Raw genomic sequence first — 23,776 nt, forward strand, 5'->3', positions numbered from 1 at the left:
CTCCAAGTCTGGCCGCATCTCCACCCTTCAACCCTACGTCAGACTCTCCCTTAGTCGTTCCTTCTTCACCCTAATCTCCCTTGTGCCTCTCACCCTCGTCTCCTTTTGCCCAGTCAGCCCCAATTCTCTCTCCTTCTCCTCCCGCATCTCCCGGGAGGGTCTCCTTTCATTCTTCAGTAACCACCCCCCCGCAACCCGCCCCTGACCCACCCCACTGAGTACAAGCACCGCCCCCCCCACCACAGCTCAGCCGTTGGAGGAGGCGTGGCCCCGCGAGTAACAGGTCTCCCGCCCCACACTCCGCGGGCTCGCGCGCAGACAAAGACATTCCACAGCCCCCGCCCCCTCCGCGCGCTCGGCCAGAAGGGGGAGGAGACACGTGTCCCGCTAGCGCCGAGTCACGTGGAAAAGAAACGAACGGAGCCCGCGGCCTCCCGCGCACGCGCACAAATCCCCGGCCTGGAGGGCTCGGAGGGAACAGGGGAGTGGGGAGGCGACTTCTTCGGACTCCGCGGCGGCGCGCAGGCGCCGTGGCCCGACCGGGGACTTTGTTCTCCGCGGAGAGACCCAAGGGCGGTGCCGGTGGCTGGCTGCGCACGCGCGCCGCCTCATTTCCGGTGCTCTCTTTCGCTGGGTCGCTCGGGTCGGCTTCGGTCGCTGTCGCTCCCGCTCTCTCACCCCCGCCAACCGCCGCTCGGGCCGCCGCCGCTCGGGCCTCCGCCGCTAACGCGTCGCTTCCTCGATCCTTTAACCGCACATCTTTCCGAATGCAGCGTCGGGACGACCCCGCCGCACGCATGAGCCGGTCCTCGGGCCGCAGCGGCTCCATGGACCCCTCAGGTGCCCACCCCTCCGTGCGTCAGGCGCCCCCTCGGCAGCCGCCGCTGCCTCACCGGTCCCGGGGAGGTGGAGGAGGGTCTCGCGGGGGCGCCCGGGCCTCGCCCGCCACGCAGCCGCCACCGCTGCTGCCGCCCTCGGCCACCGGTCCCGACGCGACAGTGGGCGGTCCAGCGCCGACCCCGCTGCTGCCCCCCTCAGCCACTGCCTCCGTCAAGATGGAGCCGGAGAACAAGTATCTGCCCGAACTCATGGCCGAGAAGGACTCGCTCGACCCGTCCTTCACTCACGCCATGCAGTTGCTGACGGCAGGTAAGCGGGCGTCTGGGATCCCTCTGGGTCGCCCGGCCACTCGGGGGCATGGGTGGTAGCGGCTTTGTTCCTCTTGCTTCGCGTCCCCTGAGGACCCAGGCAGTCGTGGACTCCTCTCATCCTCATCTTCGGAACCTTAAGATTCCACGTTCCCATCCCGGCCCAGAGGGCGAGGGAGAATTTCTAGGCTGCAGTGGAGGCCCGGAGGGAACTTGGCGATCTCTTCGCGCAAAGATCTTGATGGATAGATGCCGCGTTCCCCGCCCCCTTGGCCGACCCTTCTGCTTCCCCTCTTGCAGCTGCCCTGCGCTCCCAGTGCTCAGATTCTTCCAGAAAGGAACCTTCATCTCCCCCTTCCCCCAAAGGGGAAGCTTGTTTGATCGCGGGTGGCGGGTGGCGGTCGGCGCCTCCACTGAGTGTAGGAGGTGAAGACAGCCTGAGCCGGGAGGGACCGTGAGAGGGAGGGGGGCGAGGTGAGATGGGGTGAGAGTGGGGTGCCCTGTCCAGCGCGCCGCGGCTGCCGGGGCCGGGTCGGACTTAGCGGTAACTGGAGCTCGAGTTGCTTGGAGGCAGGAGCAACCTGTGGGAATCCGAGCTTGAGGTTCTCCTAATCATATTTCCGACCTCGGCAGATAAGATGGTCATTGCTGCCGAACCAGACGTTTTTGACCCCTTTATTTTATAATGTGTATTCTGCACTCAAAAAAGGGAAAAAAAATAAACCTAAAGACGGTGAAAGAGGGTGATAGAGGGAGGTTAAGGATGGTTTGCGTGGCATTCCCAATCAACTGGGGGAAAAAATTGACATAAGTTTGCGTGGCCTCCTCCCCCGCTCTTTTCAGTAGTGAAATAGATAAGGAAGAGTAGTCTTTGTTCTCTGTCTGTAGACTAGCGCTCCTTTTTTGCGCAAAACTAGCCATCATCTAATCGCTCTGATCTCCCGAAAGCCGGCTATTTTGCCCTCTCTTCTTGTTAAAACGGTTTAATAAGTGTCTTATGATACCTAAATTTTATAAGCGGATACAAATCCAAAACCTTCCAACACTGAGTGAGTAGTTGGACTCTTTGGCAGGATTGAAATAATGGACAGGTCCCATATGAAAATATCCTTTCTCCTCCGTTTGTTCTCTATCTCCCAACATTAGAGGAAATCTTTAAACAGTAAACAAAGCCCAAGACATTCAAGAATAGCATTTAAATAAACTGCTTACGGTTTCAACTCTGCTTTGCTCTTCTGTAACACAGTCAGATTGTTTGAAACATTACTGTTCATTGTGTTCTTCTGGCAAACTCTTTGAGGGCAAGGAAAGCTTTTTTAATCTTTATGTTTTTCATATTGTCTTGCATATAGCAAATACCAGTTGTCTGAATCTGAAAGCAAGTACATGTAGGTTCAAGAACCTCAGACAATGCTAAAAGTTGACTGGTCTTATTTTTATTTTCTTGCATCTTCAATCAGTCCAGGTTAAATGTGTGAGAATAAAATAAACTTTAGAACTATAAGGTGTTGACTTGGGTTTGAAATTCTAGCTCTTGACTAGTCATCTACTCTTGGGAAACTTTCTGAATCTCACTAAGCTCATCTGTGAAGTGGGGTGGTGAGTTGTGAGGATTAAATGTTGTATAAAAAGCTCTGGCACAGTTATTTTGACCTATAATCATTAGATAATAACTTGCCACCAGTTTTCTCCTAGTTGTAAATTCGTGGTACTGAGTTAGGATGAAAACGCAAAATTTTTCTTGCCATTCTGCGCACATCAGGTGTCCAGTGCTAATCTAGTCTTTTAGGTAAAATACAATTTCTTAGGATAGCTATCAAAAACTTGATCCTTATAGTGAAGGTGTTAGTTGCTCAGTCGTGTTCGACTCTTTGTGACCCCCGTGGACAGTGGATTACCAGGCTCCTCTGTCCATGGGATTCTCCAGACAAGAATACTGGAGTGGGTTGCCATGCCCTCCTCCAGGGGATCTTCCTTACGCAGGGATTGAACCCAGGTCTTCTGCATTGTAGGCAGATTCTTTACCATCTGAGCCACCAGGGAACCCTGATCCTTAGAAGTTACATCAAATTTTCACCTCTCTCTTACTGCTTAACTTTTGTCACAAGAGAGCATGCTTTAATTTTTTTTTTAATTTGAGCTTTTTTTCCCTCTCACTTTTTAAAAAACTATATATTTATTTGACTGTGTCAGGTCTTAGTTTCCACAGATAAGTTTCATTCCTCTGTGCCTTGTGGGATCTTAGATCCCAGGGCCAGGTATCAAACCTGGGTCCCCTGCATTGCAGGATGGATTCTTAACCACTGGACCACTGGAGAAGTCCCAAGCTTTTTTATGTCTTTTTTTTCTTTAACCAAATTGAATTTTAACTGGAGAAGGGGGGTTGAGGTAATGCTGGCTTACTGAGAGAACTGACTTGGGAAAGGTGAACACTTCTTAGCATGCATGCGCTGTGCTTAGTGGTTCGTCGTGTCCGACTCTTTGCAAGTCCATGGACTGTAGCCCGCCAGGCTCCTCTGTCCATGGGGATTCTCCAGGCAAGAATACTGGAGTGGGTTGCTATGCCCTCCTCTAGGGATCTTCCCAGCCCAGGGATCGAACCCAGATCTCCCACATTGCAGGCGGATTCTTTACTGTCTGAGCCAGCAGGGAAGCCCAAGAATACTGGAGTGGGTAGCCTATCCCTTTTCCAGGGGAACTTCCAGACCCAGGAATTGAACCTGGGTCTCCTGCATTGCAGGCAGATTCTTTACCAGCTGAGCTACCTGGGAAGACTCTTAGAATGGATAAATGTTGATATATGTTGGACCCAGCTTTTAGGGTTTTTTTAAGTTGAGTATAGTTAATTTACTTTAAGGTATTTTTGAATGATCTGGAAAAGGGATTGTAGTGAAGTTGACCAATTGTGAGGAAATGAGACTGAGAAGACAATAGTAGTTAAACTCTGTGATGAGAATATGTGTAGGAAAAATATGCCTAACACTATGCTAGATGCTGGACACTGGTCTGAGCACTTTACATCAACTATTAACCTTACTAAGAGGAAGTTACTCTTATTACTCTTATCTTTATTTGTACATATGAGGAAACCAAGGCAAGCAGATTAAATAATTTGCCTAAGGTAACAAAATCAATAAACAGCATGAGGAAGATTTGAAGTCAGTCTAAGTCTGGATCCTCACACTTAAACCTCTTTGCTCACCACTCCCCCATTCGTCACTATAGTGCCTACAACAAAATTGTACTCAAAAAAATTTTGTGTGTGTGCTAAAATATTAAAAGAAAATCTGAACACATCATAGTCTAGCCAACAGATCAGTGAAGGTGACAAGACCAAGACACAGAAGAAGGAGGAAACCCAGAGAGCATAGCACTTGGGACTGACTCCTCCAGGCAACTCTGCCCATTTCCCAAGAGGTGCCACAAGACCCAGACCACTCTTGCCTTCCCAGCCCTCCCTCTCCCTTTCCCAGCTTAACCTTATTTTGTACTTAGACCAGCATCTGACACACCATATGTTGTAGTTACTGTGTTTGCTTGTTGGTTACCCCTTCTTTATGACCAGAATGTTAGCTCTACCAGAGCAGGGATCTTTTGTCTGCTTTGTTGATGGCTGTATATTCTGTTCCTTTATGAGTACTGCACAAAGTGGCCTCTTACTAAATAGTTGGTGAATAAATATTCATCTTCATTGCATGATGGAAAAATATCAACACAATTCTGAAGGATTTCGATTTTGAATACAGACTTCTATATTAGCCAAATTGATAATCAACTATGATGACAATTAAATGCATTTGCAGATGTACAAGGACTCTTGGGGTACCCATGCTTGTTTCCTGAAACAAATAATTTATCATATTATTTGTGTTAAATACTTACATAATAAACATAAGATGTTTTTATATATATCAGTGTTCTTTTTCTACTTTTTATAACTGGGAAAATAAATGACTCAGGGATAAGTGAACATTTTGAATAGATTAGCAATCCCCGGATGATCTTGAAAGGATACTCAGCAGTTCATTTTCCAGAAGCACTCAGTGCAGGGACTTCCCTGGTGGTCCAGTGGTTAAGACTGTCTGCTTCCACTGCCCAGGGCATGGGTTTGATCTCTGGTTAGGAAACAGATCCTGCATGCAGCATGGCAAGGCCAAAAAAAAACCATGTCAGCACAGAATCTTTCCAAACAGAAACCTATTGAAATTTCGAAAGAGTTAATTTCTGTATTTAATTTGCAATGTGCTATAGAAATACATCTTTTTTGATGTATTTAAATACATCTGAGTCGTGTCTGATTCTTTGTGACCCCATGGACTGCAGTCAGCCAGACTTCCCTATCCTTCACTATCCCCAGAGTTTGCGCAAACTCACATCCGTTGAGTTGGCGAGGCTATCCAACCATCTCATCCTCTGTCAGCCCCTTCTCCTGCCCTCAGCCTTTCCCAGCATCAGGAATTTTTCCAGTGAGTCAGCTCTTTACATCAGGTGGTCAAATATTGGAGCTTCACTGTCAGTCCTTCCAGTGAATTCAGGGTTGATTTCCTTTGGGATTGACTGATAGAGGCTCTCAAGTGTCTTCTCCAGCACCATAACTTGAAAGCATTAGTTCTTCGGCACTCAGCCTTTTTTATGGTTCAACTCTCACATCTGTACATGACAACTGGAAAAACTGTAGCTATGATTGTACAGACCTCTAGCAAGACCTATTAAACCCAAAAAGTGGAATTGCAGAGGAACTATAGACCAAATAACGGCTGTCTACATCCACAGTTTCTTCATGTATGTGAATTCAGCCAACAGTGAATCAAAAATATTCAGGGGTAGGGGGATTCCAAAATTTCCAAAAAACAGAACTTGAATTGACTTTGCAGTGGTTTACCTTGTATTTACAACTATTTACATTATATTAGACGTTATAAGTAATCTAGAGATGATTAGAAGTATACAAGAGGATGTGTGTAGGTTATCTACAAGTACTGTGTCATTTTATATAAGGTATTTGAAACCCTCTTATTTTGGTATGGGGGTGTGGTCCTGGGACCAATCTTCTTGGGACACTGAGGGATGTCTTATAGGTATGAATATAAATACTAGGGAAGAAAGAGGCAGAATTTACCATTTGCAACAACTTCGTGGTTGGTTATCTAGGAAAGTAGGAATGTATTGGGAATATGCTCAAACTTTTGTTTGTGAATGCCTCAGTAATAAAATGGTGTACCTTATTTCATCATTGATTAGATACTGAAAAGTTTTCAAAATGAAATACTTACACAGCAGTGAAAATGAAAACTATAGCTGAATGCCACAACATGGAGAGATCTTAGAAATCTAATGTTAGGTGAAAAGGTCAGTCCCATAAGGCTTTATCCATGTGGTACAATGTTGTTTTTATGGAACATGTAATGCCAGCAAAATTAACTAAAATATTGTTAGCATGCATAAGTTTCAGATAAAGCAGTTTTTAACAAAACTCAACATGTGTTTACCATACAACTCAGCAAATATACTTGTGGGCATTTATCCCAGAAAAATTAGAACTCACATTCATAGGAAACCTGTACATGAATGTTCATAATAGCCGAGAACTGGATATAAGCCATATCTGTCCAGTTGATGAATAGTTTTGCTGTGATACATCCATATCATGAAATACTACTCAACAGTAAAGAAAGAAATGAACTATTAATAAATGCAACAACTTAAGATATCTCAAGAAATTGAGGGGGTGGTGGTCAGGCCTCGCAGCTTGTAAGGTCTTGATTCCCTGACCAGGGATTGAACCTCAGCCCTGGTGGGAAAGCACCAAGCCCTAACCACCAGACAGCCAAGGAATTTCCTCAAGAGAATTACGCTGAATGAAAAAGCCAATCTCAAAAGATTACATACTGTATAATTCCATTAATTTAACATTCTTGAAAAGACAAAATAATTGAGTTGGAGAACATCAGTGATTGCCAGTGTGACGGAGAGCGGAAGGGAGGTGACTGTGCCTATAAAAGTGTAGCATGAGGGATCTTTGTGTTCTGTACTGTACTGGAATTGTTCTGTACTGACCCTGGTGGTGATCACGTGAATCTGATTAAATTGCATGGAGCTAGGCATACATGCGCAGACACACATATGTCCATGCAAAGCTGGTGAAATCCAAATAAAGTCAATAGATTTTATTTGCATTTTTTGGTTATGATATTGTATTATAGACATGCAAAATGTTATAGAGAATAGTGGGTGAAGGATATAGGAGATCTCTTATTTCTTAAAACTGCATGTAAATCTACAATTATCTTAAGATAAAATGGTTTGTTTGTTTTGTTTTTAAAAGGAAAAAAAGCCCTAAACTGTAAGTTGTACCCTAAGAAAGAGATTTGGGAGACCATGGTCAATAGGCCATGATAGAGTTTGCCATTATCTTGGAATATGAGAATTGAACCGCTCTTAGAGGGCTCTTGGGCTTCTCTGGTGGCTTAGACAGTAAACCGTCTGCCTGCAATGTGGGAGACCCGGCTTCAGTCCTTGGTTTGGGAAGATCCCCTGGAGAAGGAAATGGCAACCCACTCCAGTACTCCTGCCTGAGGAGCCTGGTAGGCTACAGTCCCATGGGGTCTCAGAGAGTTGGACACGACCGAGCGACTTCACTTACTTTTTAGAGGGCTCTTAACTCAGGCTTTGAAGGATTTTTTTTATTTTATTTTTTTTTTTAGCCAATACCCACCCTTAGTCAACATTGTTTGTGAAATACCGTGTCTGTTTTTCTGGGGAGTTAGTCTGTAAGGGCTCAGACCCTAAATAAAATTAAAAATCTATAGCTCTGTGTTCTTGCTTTACATAATAAGTAATTCAAAAAATGAAAAGAATGGAGTGGCTTTATACAAAGTTAGTAAACTTACTGGACTTGTGAATCCGAAAGGATTTACCAACAGGATACAGGGCAGAGAACTATAAACTTAGGAGTGGTAAAGTTATATGAATTGTTAAGGGAAGTTGGGAGTGTTAATGGTATATTTCTTTAATTTGATATATGTTTATGGATGCTTGTTGTCTATTAGGCATTGTATTAGGCAGATAGTTCAGTGATGAAGTGGTCCAGAAATTGTTGATAACAGGGGAAGGAGTGCTGTTGTTATTGTGTAGATGTTTGAACGGAATACATTGATAGTATGGAGGAGGGCATGACTGCTGACCTTTTGGAGCAGATACCCTGTGAATCTTGCCCTTCTAGAAACACTATCTCTGGATGCCTTAGTCAGAAAATCACAACTGTCTTGCTCTCTATGTAGCATTTATTAAATGATCAGTTAATGGATTGTACATGATAGTCATTTTTAGTTAAGCCAGTCCAGTTGATAAAATCTGTATATAATTTTTTCAAACTTCTCTAGTATTAATATTTTTCTGTTCATGAAATCTTTTTTCTGTTAAAAAAAAATCTTCCTTTTTTTTTTTTAATGTTTATTTTTATTTATTTGGCTGTACTGGGTCTTAGTGGCCAGAAGATCTTTGGAAGATCCAGCCGAAATGTGGACTCTTCAGTCTTTAGTTGTGGCGTGCGAATTCTCACTTGCAGCATGTGGGATCTAGTTCCCTTACCAGGGATCGAACCCGGGTCCCCTGCATTCGGAGCTCGGTGTCTTAGCCATTGGACCACCAGGGCAGTCCCCCAGAAAAATCTTCCTTTTTAAAAGTAAGAAGGAAGACTGAGGTTTAACAGCTTGTCCCAAGGTCACACAGCAAGCATGTAGCAGAGTTGGGACTCACACCCAGTTCTGTTTAGCTTCAAAACTCAGGTTCTTTCCTCTCAGACATACATTTAAAAAGCAGTTTTCATCCTTTGGCACTTACAATCTGGTTGTAATAAGGCCTACCAAAAAAAGGAAAGATTAAGTTGTAGTAGAAGAAATGCCACAAGACTGGTTGAATTTGCTAACTGACATACAGAATAACCTGGGTTTAAATACCTGCTCTGTCATTAATTTTGTGATGTTGGACAGGATTTCTTCACCTGTTAAGTGAGGATAATCCTCATTATAAAGACAAAGAGAAACCCAAAAGGGTAAGATAATGATTATGGTCAGCATCTGACTCTGAACCAAACGGGTCACCTCTCTGTGTTGTTTACAGGATACTTTTTCTTTCTTTGGCTCTTGGGACATCCAATGTCTCCAGAGACCCAAGCAAAGATCTTTTAAAGGAGTCAGTTTCACAAAGATTGTCTAGAAGTACTTTTGCCTGCGGGTAAGGCATTTTTAGGAAGCTTCACCTTTTTCTTTTTTTTTTCCTCTTCCCTTTACAGCCTGCTTGTTAGCTCTCCGCAAGAAGTGAGGCCAAGGAGAGAAATTGAAAAAGAAAAAGATCAGGCAGCTGAACATCTGAGGTGTCAATAGAGCCCTTTTGTTGCATTTAGCTGGATGACAGTGTCTGGGGGTATAAGCTGAACTTCCCAAAACTTTACAAAATCAGCTCTTTTTTTGCTTAGATAAAGTGTGCCCCTCTCTCCCTATTGAGAGGCAATAATAAAAGCATGAGGTTTAAAGTTAGAGAAAGCCTGGGTTTTTAATCCTTATTTGGGTACTTCAACAGCTTTCTGACTTAGAGATTTAACTTCTCTGAGTTTGTTTCTTCAGTTGTGAAATAGGGATAGTACCAGCTGCTTCACCCAGCAATGTTTGAGTATAAATGGGGTCATATTTGTATAGAATTTGATGCATTGTAGGCACTGAAAAGGATTGGTCCTTCCCCTTCCAAAAGTGGAAGGTGACCCTCTTTGAAGGCTCAAATTGCTTCTTTTGCTTTCTAGGCTAACCCTCTGACTGATTTATCTTTTCAGTCCTATTTTATTTAAATCATTGTTCTTGAAATTCTCTAAAAAATGCTTTAACAGTATTTTTTAAATTGTAAGGTAAGTGGACAAGGGGATCCTAATTAAATCTACCTCATTCAAAACATAGCAGAAGGATCTGTGTTTTAAATTTTTGCTTATTTATTATTTTTTATTTGTTTGTGCCAGGTCTTAGTTGGGGTGTGTGGGATCTAGTTGCCCGACCAGGGATCAAACCCTAGGCCCCCTGCATTGGGAGCAGAGAGTCTTATTTAAACACTGGACCACCAGGGAAGTCCCAGATCCATGTTTTAGAAAGGCCTTATATTCACAGGGCACATTTCATTGATATTAAACCTTACTACTGGGTTCAATTTTTGCAGCCCTGCTTCCTGTGGGAATACAGATTAACAGATTTCAAGTCTTAGCTTCTTGTTTTGACCAATTAAAGTTTCTGGAAAGTGGTATAAAGTACAGCTGAAGGGCCTAACTAGATGGCAGCAGTTAGAATACACAGAGACATAGATGAGATGATGTATATAACTTGTTCCACATTTTGAGAAGCTCCTCAGTTGTGTATTCTGATTTGAAATGTGGCATCTTTGTCCCTATAGGACATTTGAAGATTTTAAATACCCGGTTTACCAGCCCAGAAGCTCTAGAAGAGGTGTGTTCAGAGATGGTAGCTCAAAACCAGTGACTGCGAAGTTAATATTAGCAGTAAGTGGGAAGGGGTGGAGGTCAGGATACACAGGCAGTGAAACAGTAAACAAATAGGGTGTTGAATGAAGCATTTAGTCTGTTGATTGTAAGGTCAAATTTGCTTTCTCCTCCAAGCAATGAAAAATAGGAATGCAAAGAGCACTGTCATTTACGGTTCTATAGTGTATAACGTCTCAATTTAAGCTTTTTAAGAACAGAGAAGCCTTCAGTTTGGAATTCTGAACTCTGTGAGTCTCAGTAACTTTCCTTCATCTGTGTACATCATAGCTAGATTTAGTCTAAACAGTTACTTTAAAAGTTTGTTAAAGGTTTAGATTTGCAGAATGTGTTTGAAGTATTATGTCTTTATATACTGAAGGTCCACCAGGCTCCTCTGTCCATGGAACTCTCTAGGCAAAAATACTGGAGTGGATTGCCATTTCCTTCTCCGAAGGATCTTCCTGACTCAGGGATGGAACCCGGATCTCCCACATTTGAGGCGGATCCTTTACTGTCTGAGCCACAAGGGAAGCCCATACATTGAACTAGTGGTTTTCAAAGTGTGAACCTTAGGGCAGCAGTATCAGCATCACCTGGTCACTGGTTTTAAATGCAGATTCCTAACACAATCCTAAATGCAATCCCAGACTGGGATTGGGTCCCAGCAGTCTAATTGAACAAGCCGTCAAGATGATCCTGCTGCATATTGAAGTTTGAGAACCCTTATCTTAAAATTATAGAAGATAGGGACTTCCCTGCTGGTCCCGTGGTTAAGACTCCACGTTGCCAGTGCAGAGGGCACAGATTTGATCCCTGCTTGGGGAACTAAGATCCCACATGCCCCTTGGCATGGCCAAAAAGTTTTTTTAAAAATATGGAAGATAGAAACACTGGAAATGTTGTATAAGGAGAACATTGTGTTAGAGTGTTCCACTGATTTTAGGGCGTATAAAATTTTTTTTTATTCTCAGTGGACCATAGTATAACATTTTAGTTGCTGGTATTCATTGCCTCCATGCTTTGCCCCCATCTCTGTTAGTACTCCTGTTGGTGGCTGTTAACTATTCTTCATTGCCAGCTTTGTATACCCCTTGTATATAGACACAGTGGAGATTGGGACCATGTCTGACTGGTTGTGTGGTTTTTCCTATACTTTACAGGGCCAGGTGCCTGGCCCTTAGTAAGTTTTCCATGGTGCTTAGTGATCATACCTATATCTGTCCCTTCATGTGCCTCACCATAGGAAGCACTCAAACACTTGGAATCACTGAATGAATGAATGGAGTTCCCTAATGATAGGAATCTCTTGGGATACTAAGGTTCTAGCTGATGAAACTGTCTTAACCTGTGAATTAAAATTACCTTGGTGCATTTTTTCCTTTACGACACTGAGTGAATTTGGGCTAGAGAGCGTTAAGTAGATATTAAAACACTTCCTAAGAAATGTGCTTTTAGGACTTCACTGGTGGTCCAGTGGTGAAGACTCCGGACTTCTGCAGGGGGCAGAACTAAGATCCTACATGGCCAAAAGGAAAAGCAGAAAGAAACAAATGAGCTTTAATTAGCATATTTGCATATTTTATTTTATTTATTTGGCTGTGCCAGGTCTTAGTTGCGGCATACAGGATCTTTTTCATTGCCACATGCAGGATCTAGTTCCCTGACCAGGGATCAAACTTAGGCCCTGCTGCATTGGGAGAGAGGAGTCCCAGCCACTGGAACACTAAGGAAGTCCCTGCATTTTACTTTATTCTGTCTTTATAGCAACCTCTTGAAGTAGATATTGCCTCCATTTTACAAATGAGGACATCAAAGTTCAGAGCAGTTAAACTTTTCAGAATTCACACAACTAGTGAGTGGCAGAGTAAACCCAGGTCTTTCAAACTTTTAAGGACTACTACTATCCAAAGCACTACTGTTAAAAATTTTAATAGGACTCTCAGTTGTGTATTTAAATTAACTTTGTCTCTTCGTTAAGATACAACTTTGGGGACTTCCCTGGTGGTCTAGTGGTTAAGAATCCACCTGCCAATGCAGGGGACATGGGTTTGATCCCTGGTCCAGGAAAATTCCACTTGCCTCAGGGCAGCTAAGCCCGTGTAGCACAACTACTGAGCCCACTCACCTTGGGGTTGTGCTCCACAGCAAGAGAAGCCACCGCAATGAGAAGCACAAGCTCTGCCACTGGAGAGTAGCCCCCGCTCTTCACGCCTGGAGAAAGCCCAAGTGCAGCAACAAAGATCCAGTGCAGCCAGAATAAGTAAATAGAAGAAGAAGAAGAAGAAGAAAGATATGGTTTTGTACTTTTTCTTGATGCAGATTTTAATTTTTTCCAGTTTGTTTAATCCCCGTTTCCTCATGTCACTCCTGTCTGTTCTTAAGAACATTTGACTGAAACTGTTTCAGCTGAAAGTGGAAGAGCAAACTGCCCTTATTAGAAGGAGGCTTTGAGACTTCCCTGGTAGTCCAGTGGTTAAGACTCCAGACTTCCAATGCAGGGGACGTGGGTTCAATCCTTGGTCAGGGAACTAAGATCCCACATGTGGTGCAGCAACTAAGCCTGCAAGCCAAAAAACTAGAGTCATGTGCAGCGAAGGATCCCACATGACTCAAAGATCATCCCACATGCCACAACTGAGAGGCAACACAGCCAAATAAATAAAAAGAAGCAGGTTTTTGGTTTCCTAGTCAACTTCATCTAGCTTCGGTGCTGTCTCTATTTAAAATTAAGGCACTATTCATTTGAACTATTCATTAATATTTGGTCTCATTACACAGTATTCCGTCTTACTGCTTTAAGTAGACTCAGAATTTTGCCTTTATTTAAAAGAACAAAGCTAAATTAAATTTCTGTTTGTCCTATTCAGAAATTGAGAAGATTCAGAAAGGGGATTCAAAAAAGGACGATGAGGAGAATTACTTGGATTTATTTTCTCACAAGAACATGAAGCTGAAGGAGAGGGTTCTGATACCAGTCAAGCAGTATCCCAAGGTAAGGGAGAGAGTGCCTCATTCTTTGAGTTGTCTTTGTAGTATGGGGGTATATAGTATGTGGTGTGTCTTGTAGCACAGGCTGTAATAAGAGATTTACAGAGATTGTGGACCTGGTAAAGGTTCTGTCCCATGCTGGTAACGACTGTATCCAGCAGCTGAAACATACAGGTCCATAGCTAATAGCATAGCTACAGCCAGGAAGGAGATATGATCATCTTTTATTATCAAAAAAGGAATTTCCTTCTCAAATGTTTGTTTAGCTTCCAAGTTTAAAGGAAAAAAATTAAACCCTAATTGTTCTTTGTCAAAAGATTGAGCTGAAGTTTAAATGAAGGAAATACAACACAAATCCTTGTGACACAATGAATAAGTTAATTTTATTTCTTACTCAAACTTTTTTTGCTCTTGTTTGTTTTTGATTTGGGCTATACTACTTGTGGTATCTTAGTTCCCTGACCCAGAATGGAACCTGTAACCCTTGCAGTGGAAGCACACAGTTTTAACCAGTGAACCTCAAGGGAATTCCCAAAGTTTCACTTTTAAATAAATGGTTTTTCTACTACTCTTTTTTTTTTTTTTTGAAAACAACTAGTTTTAGTCAGTCAGACCAGTACTACCAAAGGGTACCAAATGTCTATTCTGTTCTGAAGTAACTGCCTTAAAAACATCTGTGTTTGTTAAATTACAAAGAGCTGCAGTGTGATGATATGGAAAGAGCCCCACACTGCATCAGGAAATTCAAGTTCTAGAGCTGCCACTTTGCAGTTTTGTGCCATGCCATGCTCAGTTGCTCACTCATGTCAACTCATTGTGACCCCAGTGACTGTAGCCTGCCAGTCTCCTCTGCCCCTGGGATTTTCCAGGCAAGAATACAGGAATAGATCGCCATTTCCTCCTCCAGGGGTCTTCGCAACCCAGAGATCGAACCCGCATCTCCTGCATTGGCAGATGGATTCTTTACTCCTGAGCCACCCAGGAAGCCTCTTTCCAATTGTATAACCTTTGACTAATCAATTTTATCAGTACCACTTCAGTATATCCTTCAGTAAAATGGGAGTGGTTAGTACTCTACTTACTTTACAGGATTATTGAAGATAAATAATACATGTGGAGATATTTTATAGGAACATATACATTTAGAAATCTGTCTTTATTTTCTATCAGTTCAATTTTGTGGGAAAGATCCTTGGACCACAAGGAAATACAATCAAAAGACTGCAAGAGGAGACTGGTGCAAAGATTTCTGTGTTGGGAAAGGGCTCGATGAGAGACAAAGCCAAGGTAAGCTCATATTAATGAGGCAAGAAGACACCCTAATGCCTTCCAGTAGCCTAGAGTCCAGTATGGATACCTTATGGAAGCTAGTTCTTATGTGTGTACTGAAAGTGATTCCCTTAAATTTACATTGGATGTGAGAGATTATAGACCAGTTAATTTACTTTGGCAACCCCAGAAGAACCTTGATATGCCCTGGTAATTATTTTCTTTCTGACTTCACTGTGTAGTAATGGAAATAGCAGTAGCAGCTTTGGCCTTAATAAGCTTATCTAGGAAAACTTGGAAGGGGATGCTGAATGTACTGAAACTTACCCAGACTAAAGACACTAAAATGTGAACAGCATTCTTTTTCCAGTTAGTGTAGAAAAGTGTGAGCAATAGTGTTGTGAGTGCAGGTGAGTTTGAGGATTAGTTGGCTGGTTGGTTTTATAGCCAGCTGGAATGTGAGGCATGCTAAAGGAAGATGTTACAGAAGGAACCATGAGTAATCCTGACAATAGAATCCAGAGCTTATTTTTTCCTATGCCATAGCCCCGTATTCTTTATACTCAGAGTCTCTAAGTGGAGAAACTTCCCACCAAAATAGAATAGTCTTAACTTTCTAGAATCAGCTTTTTAGATGAGACATAACCTGTTCCAGCCTAAAAACTTACTCTTTCAGGCCTCCTTGTATGCAGCCTAATTGATGAACATTTTCTCAGACCCTCTTCTTTTTCCTCCCAACATTTCTCACTGGATGAATACAATTAGAGCTTGAAGTATAAGACTCTATTTAATGAGGTGTACATGAGATTTTCTTCTCTCTGTCCTGACTTTTTTCCTTCTCTATACAAGCAGATCAGAAGAGCTGGTGATTAACAGTTCTACCTGGGATTTATTAATAAAAGCAAATGCTTGGCAATTAATGAATGAATGGATGGATGCTTGGCAAACAGCTGTTATCTGAATGGAGACTGGAATTAAGTTTGTCTCTTCTGTACGTTCTAATAAGAGCTCCAATGAATACACCAGCCATTCAGAACAACGGTTAGCTTTTAGCAGCAGACCAATTGCAAGTTTAGCAGACTGTGTAAATTGCTATACTCCAGAGTTTGTTTTACTTTTTTCTTGCACTTTACTGGGGTTTTTTTAGGTGTTGGAGTCATTTCTTACTGTCCCTTTGGCCTAATGGTAAAGGTGTCATTTTCTCCGTAGTCCAAATGATAATGATGTTTTTGTGCATTTTTCCACAGGAGGAAGAGTTGCGCAAAGGTGGAGACCCCAAATATGCCCACTTGAATATGGATCTGCATGTCTTCATTGAAGTCTTTGGACCCCCATGTGAGGCTTATGCTCTTATGGCCCATGCTATGGAGGAAGTCAAGAAGTTTCTAGTACCAGTAAGGAAATCCATATCCTGTATCATTTGAGCAAGAGAAACTGGGATCTTGTGCTTATTGCTAAGGCAGGGGTTCTTAACCAGGGTCTCTGCATAACCTGAAATTGCATATCCAGTTCTTCATTTATGTTCATTTTTCTGAGGTAGTTCATTACATGTACCTAGTTCTCAAACCACTGTGCCCCGAGGCCATTCTACCACTCCTGGTCTGATGTGATTTTAGTTGTATGCCAGTATCTTTTGTCAATATCTTGGATCTACAGTGTGTCTTGCATTCTAACATCTGGTTAACAAAGATTTAACAAGGTCTTCAATAAATTAAGTATTTTGGTGCTAGTATGGAACCAGGAGGTTATAATAAGAAAATGGTGAAGGTGGTTGTAACCCCCTGCACTTAAGGAGTTATAGTATAGACTCTTGAGAGTCTAGATGATGATAAACAGCAAGAAGTGTTATCTGGCCTCCAGTGTTAATGGGTTAAATTCTGACCTGGGTGCATTCAAGACTCTATCCTGAAGGAGTTTACTCAAGTAAAGTTGATTTGAAGGAGGCATGATGGTTGTAGGCTTAACTGTTGATGACATTAAACAGATTGGTGTATAGCTTCTTTCAGAATGTAATTAAGGCCTTGGAAGAGTTAGAACAGACCAGGTTACCTGTCTTCCTTATTTCCACCTGGTCAGAGGTTATTCATTCTTTGAATAAGTAGGAAATGATGACTTTTTGCCTTTTGACAAGACCTGGTAGTTTTCAGAGTTAACATACTACTTACTGTTCAATATTTAATAACCAAAGAAGACTCTGGAACCTTAGGAAGCATTGGAGTACTATTCAACTAGAATTGAGTAAGCGTTATAGTTTCATCACTGAGAAGAGATGATACATAGTTCTTGGTTTTCTTATACATGTAAAATGAGGGAGTTGGAACTGTCAGAGGATGTGAGAATTGGCAGAGCAAAAATTTATAGGCAGTGTGTCTCTATAATGCTGAGCTCCAAGGATTCCAGCACTGTCTCAAATGTCTAAGCAGCTGCTCTGCTTCTAAATATGTCGTCATTAGAATGTTCAACTTGAAACAGCATATTTAAAATACCCTAGAAAAAACTCAGAGCTGGTAAATTTTCCCTTGAGGGGCTTCTTTACCCTTTGAGGTGTGTATTGAAGCATCCTGAGCCATCCGTTTTCTGAAGAACTGCAGAGGAATGCCCATCTTCTCTTTATCATTAATCTCAGCGTATTTCTGAAAAGAGCTACATCTCCAAGGCTTCCATGTAAGTGGGTCTTTAAAAAAGAAGCCTACCAAGGAGATCTGGGTTTCCTCAGTGTTGCTATGGCAGCTAGAGAAATCTGAGCAAATGGCCCATCATTGGTCACTTGATTCTCTAATGTGAGTCTCAAGCAGTAGAAATGGGTAAGGTAGGAAGAGGTGAAGAATCAGGGGGTAGAGGGAGCATCTCTGTGGAGACTAGAATCTTCTAGAAGGTGTATACACCTGGGATATATAAAAGTGCACTAACTATTGAGACTGAATGACTCTCGTCAGGAAATATATGAAAAGATTTACAAATGGCATTTGACTCAGTTCTTCCTCCTTGTGAAGAAAACAAATGAGCCTGTTTTTGCATCCATGACCAGAGCCCTCTGTTTTCCCCTTAGAAACTGGTACAGTAGGAAGAGCACTGGGCTGGGCGCTTTATCTGAATCATCTTGGATAATCACTTTTTTGAGCCTCAGTTTCCTTGTCATCCCAAATATTTGTTAAGTATCCGGAAGGGGCTGAATACTATGCTTGGGTCTGAAGTTACAGAAATGGCTCTTGAAGAGCTTATAACCTAGTGAGAAAGACAGATAGACATTTTTAAAATGATGTGGTAAGTGCTTAGAGAAAATTACATTGTGCCGTGGGAAAAGGAGAGAGTGAGGAGCTGGCATCAAGAGAAAGTTTTTCTTTCTTTCTTTTTTTTTTTTTTTTGAGAAAGTTTTTCAAAAGAGGTAAGGTAATACTTTTGACTAAATCTTGTAAGAATTAGAGTCCTTCAGGTGGACCAAAAAAGGCAATAATGTATTGATTAATTGAGACATTAATGATTCAAAGCCTAGATTTTGGAGATAAGTAATTCTGAATTAACATAGAATCTGCCACTCACTAGCTCTATGTCTGTCCTTATATTGATTGCTTTATGCTTTCTGAATCTGTTTTCCCAGATGGGAAGATCTGCCTACTTCAGGATTATTTTGAAGATTAAAGTGAAAACCCTATGTAAGGCTTATTATATGGTACCCAGTTGTAGAGCTTAATTAATGGTAGTGGCTTTTATTATTCCAGGAAAAGGAAACTTTGCAAGAATGGATGTGTATGAGTATGCCATGTTCTGAACTGCAGGTTGTTCAGCATGGCTTGAAAGGAGGTTATACATGGATAGAGGATGGAAGTGATCTGGAGAGCTAGGCAGGGACCACATCATGAAGAACTTCATCTGAATGATGAGGGGCCTACCATCAAGATTTTCCTCAAAGAGGTGACAGGTAGCGTGCCATTTGACTTCAGAGAATGAATAATCTGAGATTTCATCTGGGCTTTCAAAGTTGTTCTTCATATCCAAGGCTCATGTGGGCTAGATGACTTCTCAGCAGAAGGTAGAGATGTTGCACAATACTCCTCATTATTTTTTATCCACAGGATATGATGGATGATATCTGCCAGGAGCAATTTCTAGAGCTTTCCTACTTGAATGGAGTACCAGAGCCCTCCCGTGGACGTGGGGTGCCAGTGCGAGGCCGGGGAGCTGCACCTCCTCCTCCACCTGTTCCCAGGTAAAAATAATAGAGACAGCTAGAAATGGGATGTAAATTTGACTGCTAGTGCCATGTCTGTCTTACTGCTGCTCTTATTTCCAGCTTAGAAGTGGTCTCCGGATGTGTATGTTGCATCAGGAGTGGAGTTCTAGAGTGTTCCTTGGTGGTATAGTGGTTAGGATTTGGCACATTCACTTCTGTGACCCAGGTTCAGTCCCTAGTCAGGGAAACTGAGATCCTGCAAGTCATGTGGAACAGCAAAAAAAAAAAAAAGGAATTTTAGATCTTGATTACTTTGGCTGTAAACAGGTGCAACAGTCCTGCTGAAACTTTTTTTTTTTTTTTTAACTTTTGAACAGTTTTCATCATTTTAAAATGGTCTCTGACTTTAGAATTTTACCTTTGCTGACTGACCTTTATGGACTACTCAGACTCTTCAGACAGATTCTCCACTAATAATATATTAGCAGGTCCACCATGGGCCTGGGGAACCTTCCGGAATGGGTCCTTTACCCACCTGCACATTCCTCTGTGTTTTTGTTTTGTTTTGGCTGTGCTGCACAACTTGTGGGATCTTAACTCTAGGACCAGGAATTAACCCTGGCCACAGCAGTGACAGCACTGAGCCTTAAACACTGGACCCCCAGGGAAGTCCCCATTCCTCTGTTTTGAAGGCATCATAAAATCTCCTACCTAGCTCCAGAATTTTAAGACAAGTCTGAACATGAAAGTAGCCTAGTTATTAAAAATATCCATTTAAAATAAACTCTTAAAATAAAATAAACTCTTTTTTGCAGGGGCCGTGGCGTTGGGCCACCTCGGGGGGCTTTAGTGCGTGGTACACCAGTGAGAGGGGCCATCACCAGAGGTGCCACTGTGACTCGAGGAGTGCCACCCCCGCCTACTGTGAGGGGTGCTCCAGCTCCAAGAGCACGGACAGCAGGCATCCAGAGAATACCTTTGCCTCCACCGCCTGCGCCAGAGACGTATGAGGAATATGTAAGATGTTTGGACAGCGTGCCATTTCTTAACAGCTAGCAGGTCGTCACAGGAAGTTGAGTGACCGGGCCTTGGCCCTTGATGTAGGTGGCAGGAACTGCCTATAAGGTTTAGAATCTGCCGTCTTCTGTTGCAGTGATTGTTAAATTATGAGAGAAGATTTTTCCATTTTAAGTATGATTTACTGTATATATACGTAGATGAAACAGGAAATAAGCTGTGCCTTGATGTTTAGTGTTTTACTAAGGGGACTCCCCGTACTACTACTGATAATGCTGATTAAGTTCAACCTTGAACCTTGTTTTGCCCAAGCTGAAAGGGTTTTTTAAATTTGATTGATCGTTTTCTTTTCCTTTTTTAATTCTTTCTTTCTTGACTATTCCGCAACAGATGTTAATATTTTGGAGGGAAACTCCCTGTTCTGTTCATTCAGAAGCCCTCCATATTACCTTACCTACTTTGTGTGATTCTGACTTTTTCTATTTGATTTTGTTTGTAGGGATATGATGATACATATGCAGAACAGAGTTATGAAGGCTACGAAGGCTATTACAGCCAGAGCCAAGGGTGAGTCAGGCAGTGGAAGTGCTGTTTCATGTCCTTGGGATACAGAGGGAGTTGGAGGAACTGAGAGATTTAGGCAGCACAAATCTAAGGAGCAGATGGCTCACCTTTTCAGGGTGTCGCCTCTGTTTTTGACATCTGTAAGGCACACACTTGGATCTGCAGATGTGGATAACTGTGAATCTTAAATTATAATGTAGAATCTGGGGTTAGCATATGAAAAATTCCTTAGCTGTGACTACATGGGAACAAAGGGAAAATGCCTTAAAATTGTTTTGATTTGTTATTTTAAAATGTCACAACTACATTAAAGTTGCAGAAGTTTAAAAGGGTACTAGATTCCCACTACTTAACTCAGGTTCTTTTCTGCTCTTTTTTTTAAAAAGCATTTTTTTGTGTATGTGTATATATGTATCTTAACTGTGATGGGAAAGGCCTCTCATAATTCTGCAGTGGGGATAGGACAGTTCTTTTCATGTTTGTTCATTCTCTTCCAGTGAGCCATGTGAATGCGTGTGTGTACACTGGTTAACACTGAGCTTTTGGGTTGAGCTTTTTCACTTTAAATTGTGTACTATTTATTTTTCTTTGCTGAAGTTGTCATAATTTTTAAATGAGTATCTAGTATATACATGTTTTGGAAATATTTTGCAGTCTGGAGATGGGGGTAGAATGAACATTTTTTGGTTTGTTTTGCACCCTCAGTAAAATGATTGAAATACGGAAGCATTTGGGAGAAAGGTAAAACTGGAACATGGTGGCTGTATAGCTCTAATACTCTGTCTTTGGCTTTCAGGGACTCAGAATATTATGACTATGGACATGGGGAGGTTCAAGATTCTTATGAAGCATATGGTATGTCTTTATTTCTGTGGTGGGACAAAATGTGCAAGTAAGTGCCCAGGAGAATGCTGGTGACTGGATTATTGGGGGTCAGGCAGTCATACACCTAAGGAGAAACCTCATAAAAAGATCAACATGTTGATGTGACACTAGAAACCCTGCTCTCATTTAAATCGTGTGGTGTGTAGTAGAAAGAAAGACTATTGAAATGGGTTAGGTGTGCTGTTACTCTTGGCTGGCTAAGTGGATGTCCTAAACTAGGGCTAAGGTCCATGTTGGCTGGTTGGAGCAGCAGGCTTTTTGGCTGATGCTGACTTTGTTTCTGCTTTAGGCTGGGAGATGGCTAGACTTGGGTTATATTGCTGAGCCTTTGCTACAAGATACCTAGGCCACATTGATGGATAATAAGAGTGGAATCATATCCAACTTTTCTGACCCACCTCATTTTTAAAAACAATTTTGGATCTCATTGTAAAGAATCTCAGTGTAGAGGAAATGCTAGGTGAAAGAGCCCTAATGACAAGAGCAGTTTGAGAGCAAGAAGAGTGCCTGTTAGATTAGAAACTGGGGACTGGAGCCAGTTTAAGACAGTTCAGCTTCCTTACTGTCTTGGATACATCTCAACTTAGTCCTTAATCCCAAGATTGCTGTAGATGCTGGAATGGCAGCAGGACCAAACTGCCTTTCCTGAGGCCTGGTTGAAAACACATTGCTCAAGAGGTGTCCTCAGAAGCCAGTTATGGCCCTGTGATAATGGGCCCCAGAGGGAGTGCCATGTGGCAGGAGATGCAGAGAGAGCAGCCTTTTAAATATGAGGTGTTTCCAGCATATTTGTGGGAAGTCCAGAGACCTTGGCAAGGGACTCAGCAGTTGACAATTTAAGATAGTAGTTGACAGTCTCCCTTATACCTAACTGAAAAGAGGAAAGAGCCTCTTAGGGTTCCCACAGATAGACTCCTCACCTCCTCAGCATAGTATGTAGCAGCCAGTAAGCTGCTTGTCCAGGGGAACAGTTTTTACCAGCCCTAGCTAAATGGTCCTGGACAGTTGCCATCTGTTAACACTGCACTGCTCTGTTCATATGCCACTGTTTAGAAGGGTGGTATGATTGCCCCAGGGTATTTCCCATCATCCGTGAGCAGTACAGTGGGACCTCTCTAAGTGTTCGACTAAATTACATTTCTGTTTTGCTAGAAAAAAGACTGCACTGAAACAGGCAGGCTGCTCCTTGTGCTCCTGGTATGATGCTGCCAGGGTTAATCTGTTCTGATTTCTGCCTTTATAAACAGAGTAGAAAAATATACTCTCTGATTGGTAAGAAGTCACTTAGAAAGTGATAGACATATCTGTTGTACTAGAGGTATAAACAGGCTTAGATAGCAACTTTACATCCATGTAGGGGTTTTAGACCTAGAATGATGGAAGGAGATGTTTGTGAATGCAAGCAGCTAGAGAAATAACAGGACTGGGTAAAGTCTGGGGGTGAGCGGAAAGAATAAACTTAGAAACACAACTCGTGTTCATGAGAGGTCAACTCTAAAAGTACATGACTGTTTTTGCTATAGGCTTTTCCCCGTCACAAAGGAAAACCATTTGAGGATAGCAGTCATGTTGTCTAGCTTTTCTGGACTATTCCACAAAAATGAGATAATGAATTCTCCTAATGAGTGCTGTTGACACATTTGATTGTACTTCCCACCGCCAGAGCAGTGGGCCAGCTGTGCTGGTGGAAGGTTCTTGAAGCGTGGCCCTTGCTTGCTCTTCCTGGGGAGCCAGAGGATCCTTCTCCACGGGCAGATCTGACTTGCTGTCACATGGAGAGGGAGCTGCCTCTGTCGCTTCCAATCTGGGAGACTTCCAGAGCTTGTCACCGTACTTGAGGCTCTCTCCTGACCTTCTTTGGAAATAGGAAAGGGCATTGCAGCCCCAATGAGATTGATCTCCTCACTGTCTGAAGCAAGGTGTTGGGTTTACCCAGGTTTGGGGGCTGGAGCATGGATCATGCATGTTGCCTATGGACAGCTTCTTTCCTGGACATCACCCCAAGTCCTTTCTGAGCTGTTTGCTTCTGGCCATCCACTCAGAACTGCCCTGTACCCGGGAAGTTGCCTAAGCTGCTTAGGAGGGAGGGCCAAGCAGAGTAAAAAAGTGAGAACCACAGAGGAGGTGGCAAGGCATTGGAAGCAAAGCAGCATGTTTGGTGATCTTTACCAAGGGACCTACACCTGCCCATTCCAAAATGCCATTGGCACATGG

At 42.6% G+C, this 23,776-nt stretch overlaps 1 protein-coding gene across 2 annotated transcripts in view; it reads left to right on the forward strand.

Moving 5' to 3' along the window:
• Positions 1–563: 563 nt before the first annotated feature.
• KHDRBS1 (KH RNA binding domain containing, signal transduction associated 1) overlaps positions 564–23,776 on the forward strand; it is a 33,844-nt gene continuing 10,631 nt past the window's right edge. Inside the window, exons 1-8 of one of the 2 annotated variants that reach the window (XR_009693822.1) lie at positions 564–1,149; positions 13,536–13,660; positions 14,827–14,943; positions 16,173–16,319; positions 18,999–19,132; positions 19,912–20,113; positions 20,613–20,680; positions 21,474–21,532. Coding sequence is in view for 1 of the 2 variants with exons in the window: in XM_061148439.1 (XP_061004422.1) it covers positions 768–1,149; positions 13,536–13,660; positions 14,827–14,943; positions 16,173–16,319; positions 18,999–19,132; positions 19,912–20,113; positions 20,613–20,680; positions 21,474–21,532 (1,234 nt within the window). In the remaining variant the exon portion in view is untranslated. The remainder of the gene's footprint in view (positions 1,150–13,535; positions 13,661–14,826; positions 14,944–16,172; positions 16,320–18,998; positions 19,133–19,911; positions 20,114–20,612; positions 20,681–21,473; positions 21,533–23,776) is intronic. The other variant, XM_061148439.1, reaches the window with a different exon arrangement.

Source organism: Dama dama, chromosome 8, assembly GCF_033118175.1.
Source record: "Dama dama isolate Ldn47 chromosome 8, ASM3311817v1, whole genome shotgun sequence".
NCBI lineage: Eukaryota > Metazoa > Chordata > Mammalia > Artiodactyla > Cervidae > Dama > Dama dama.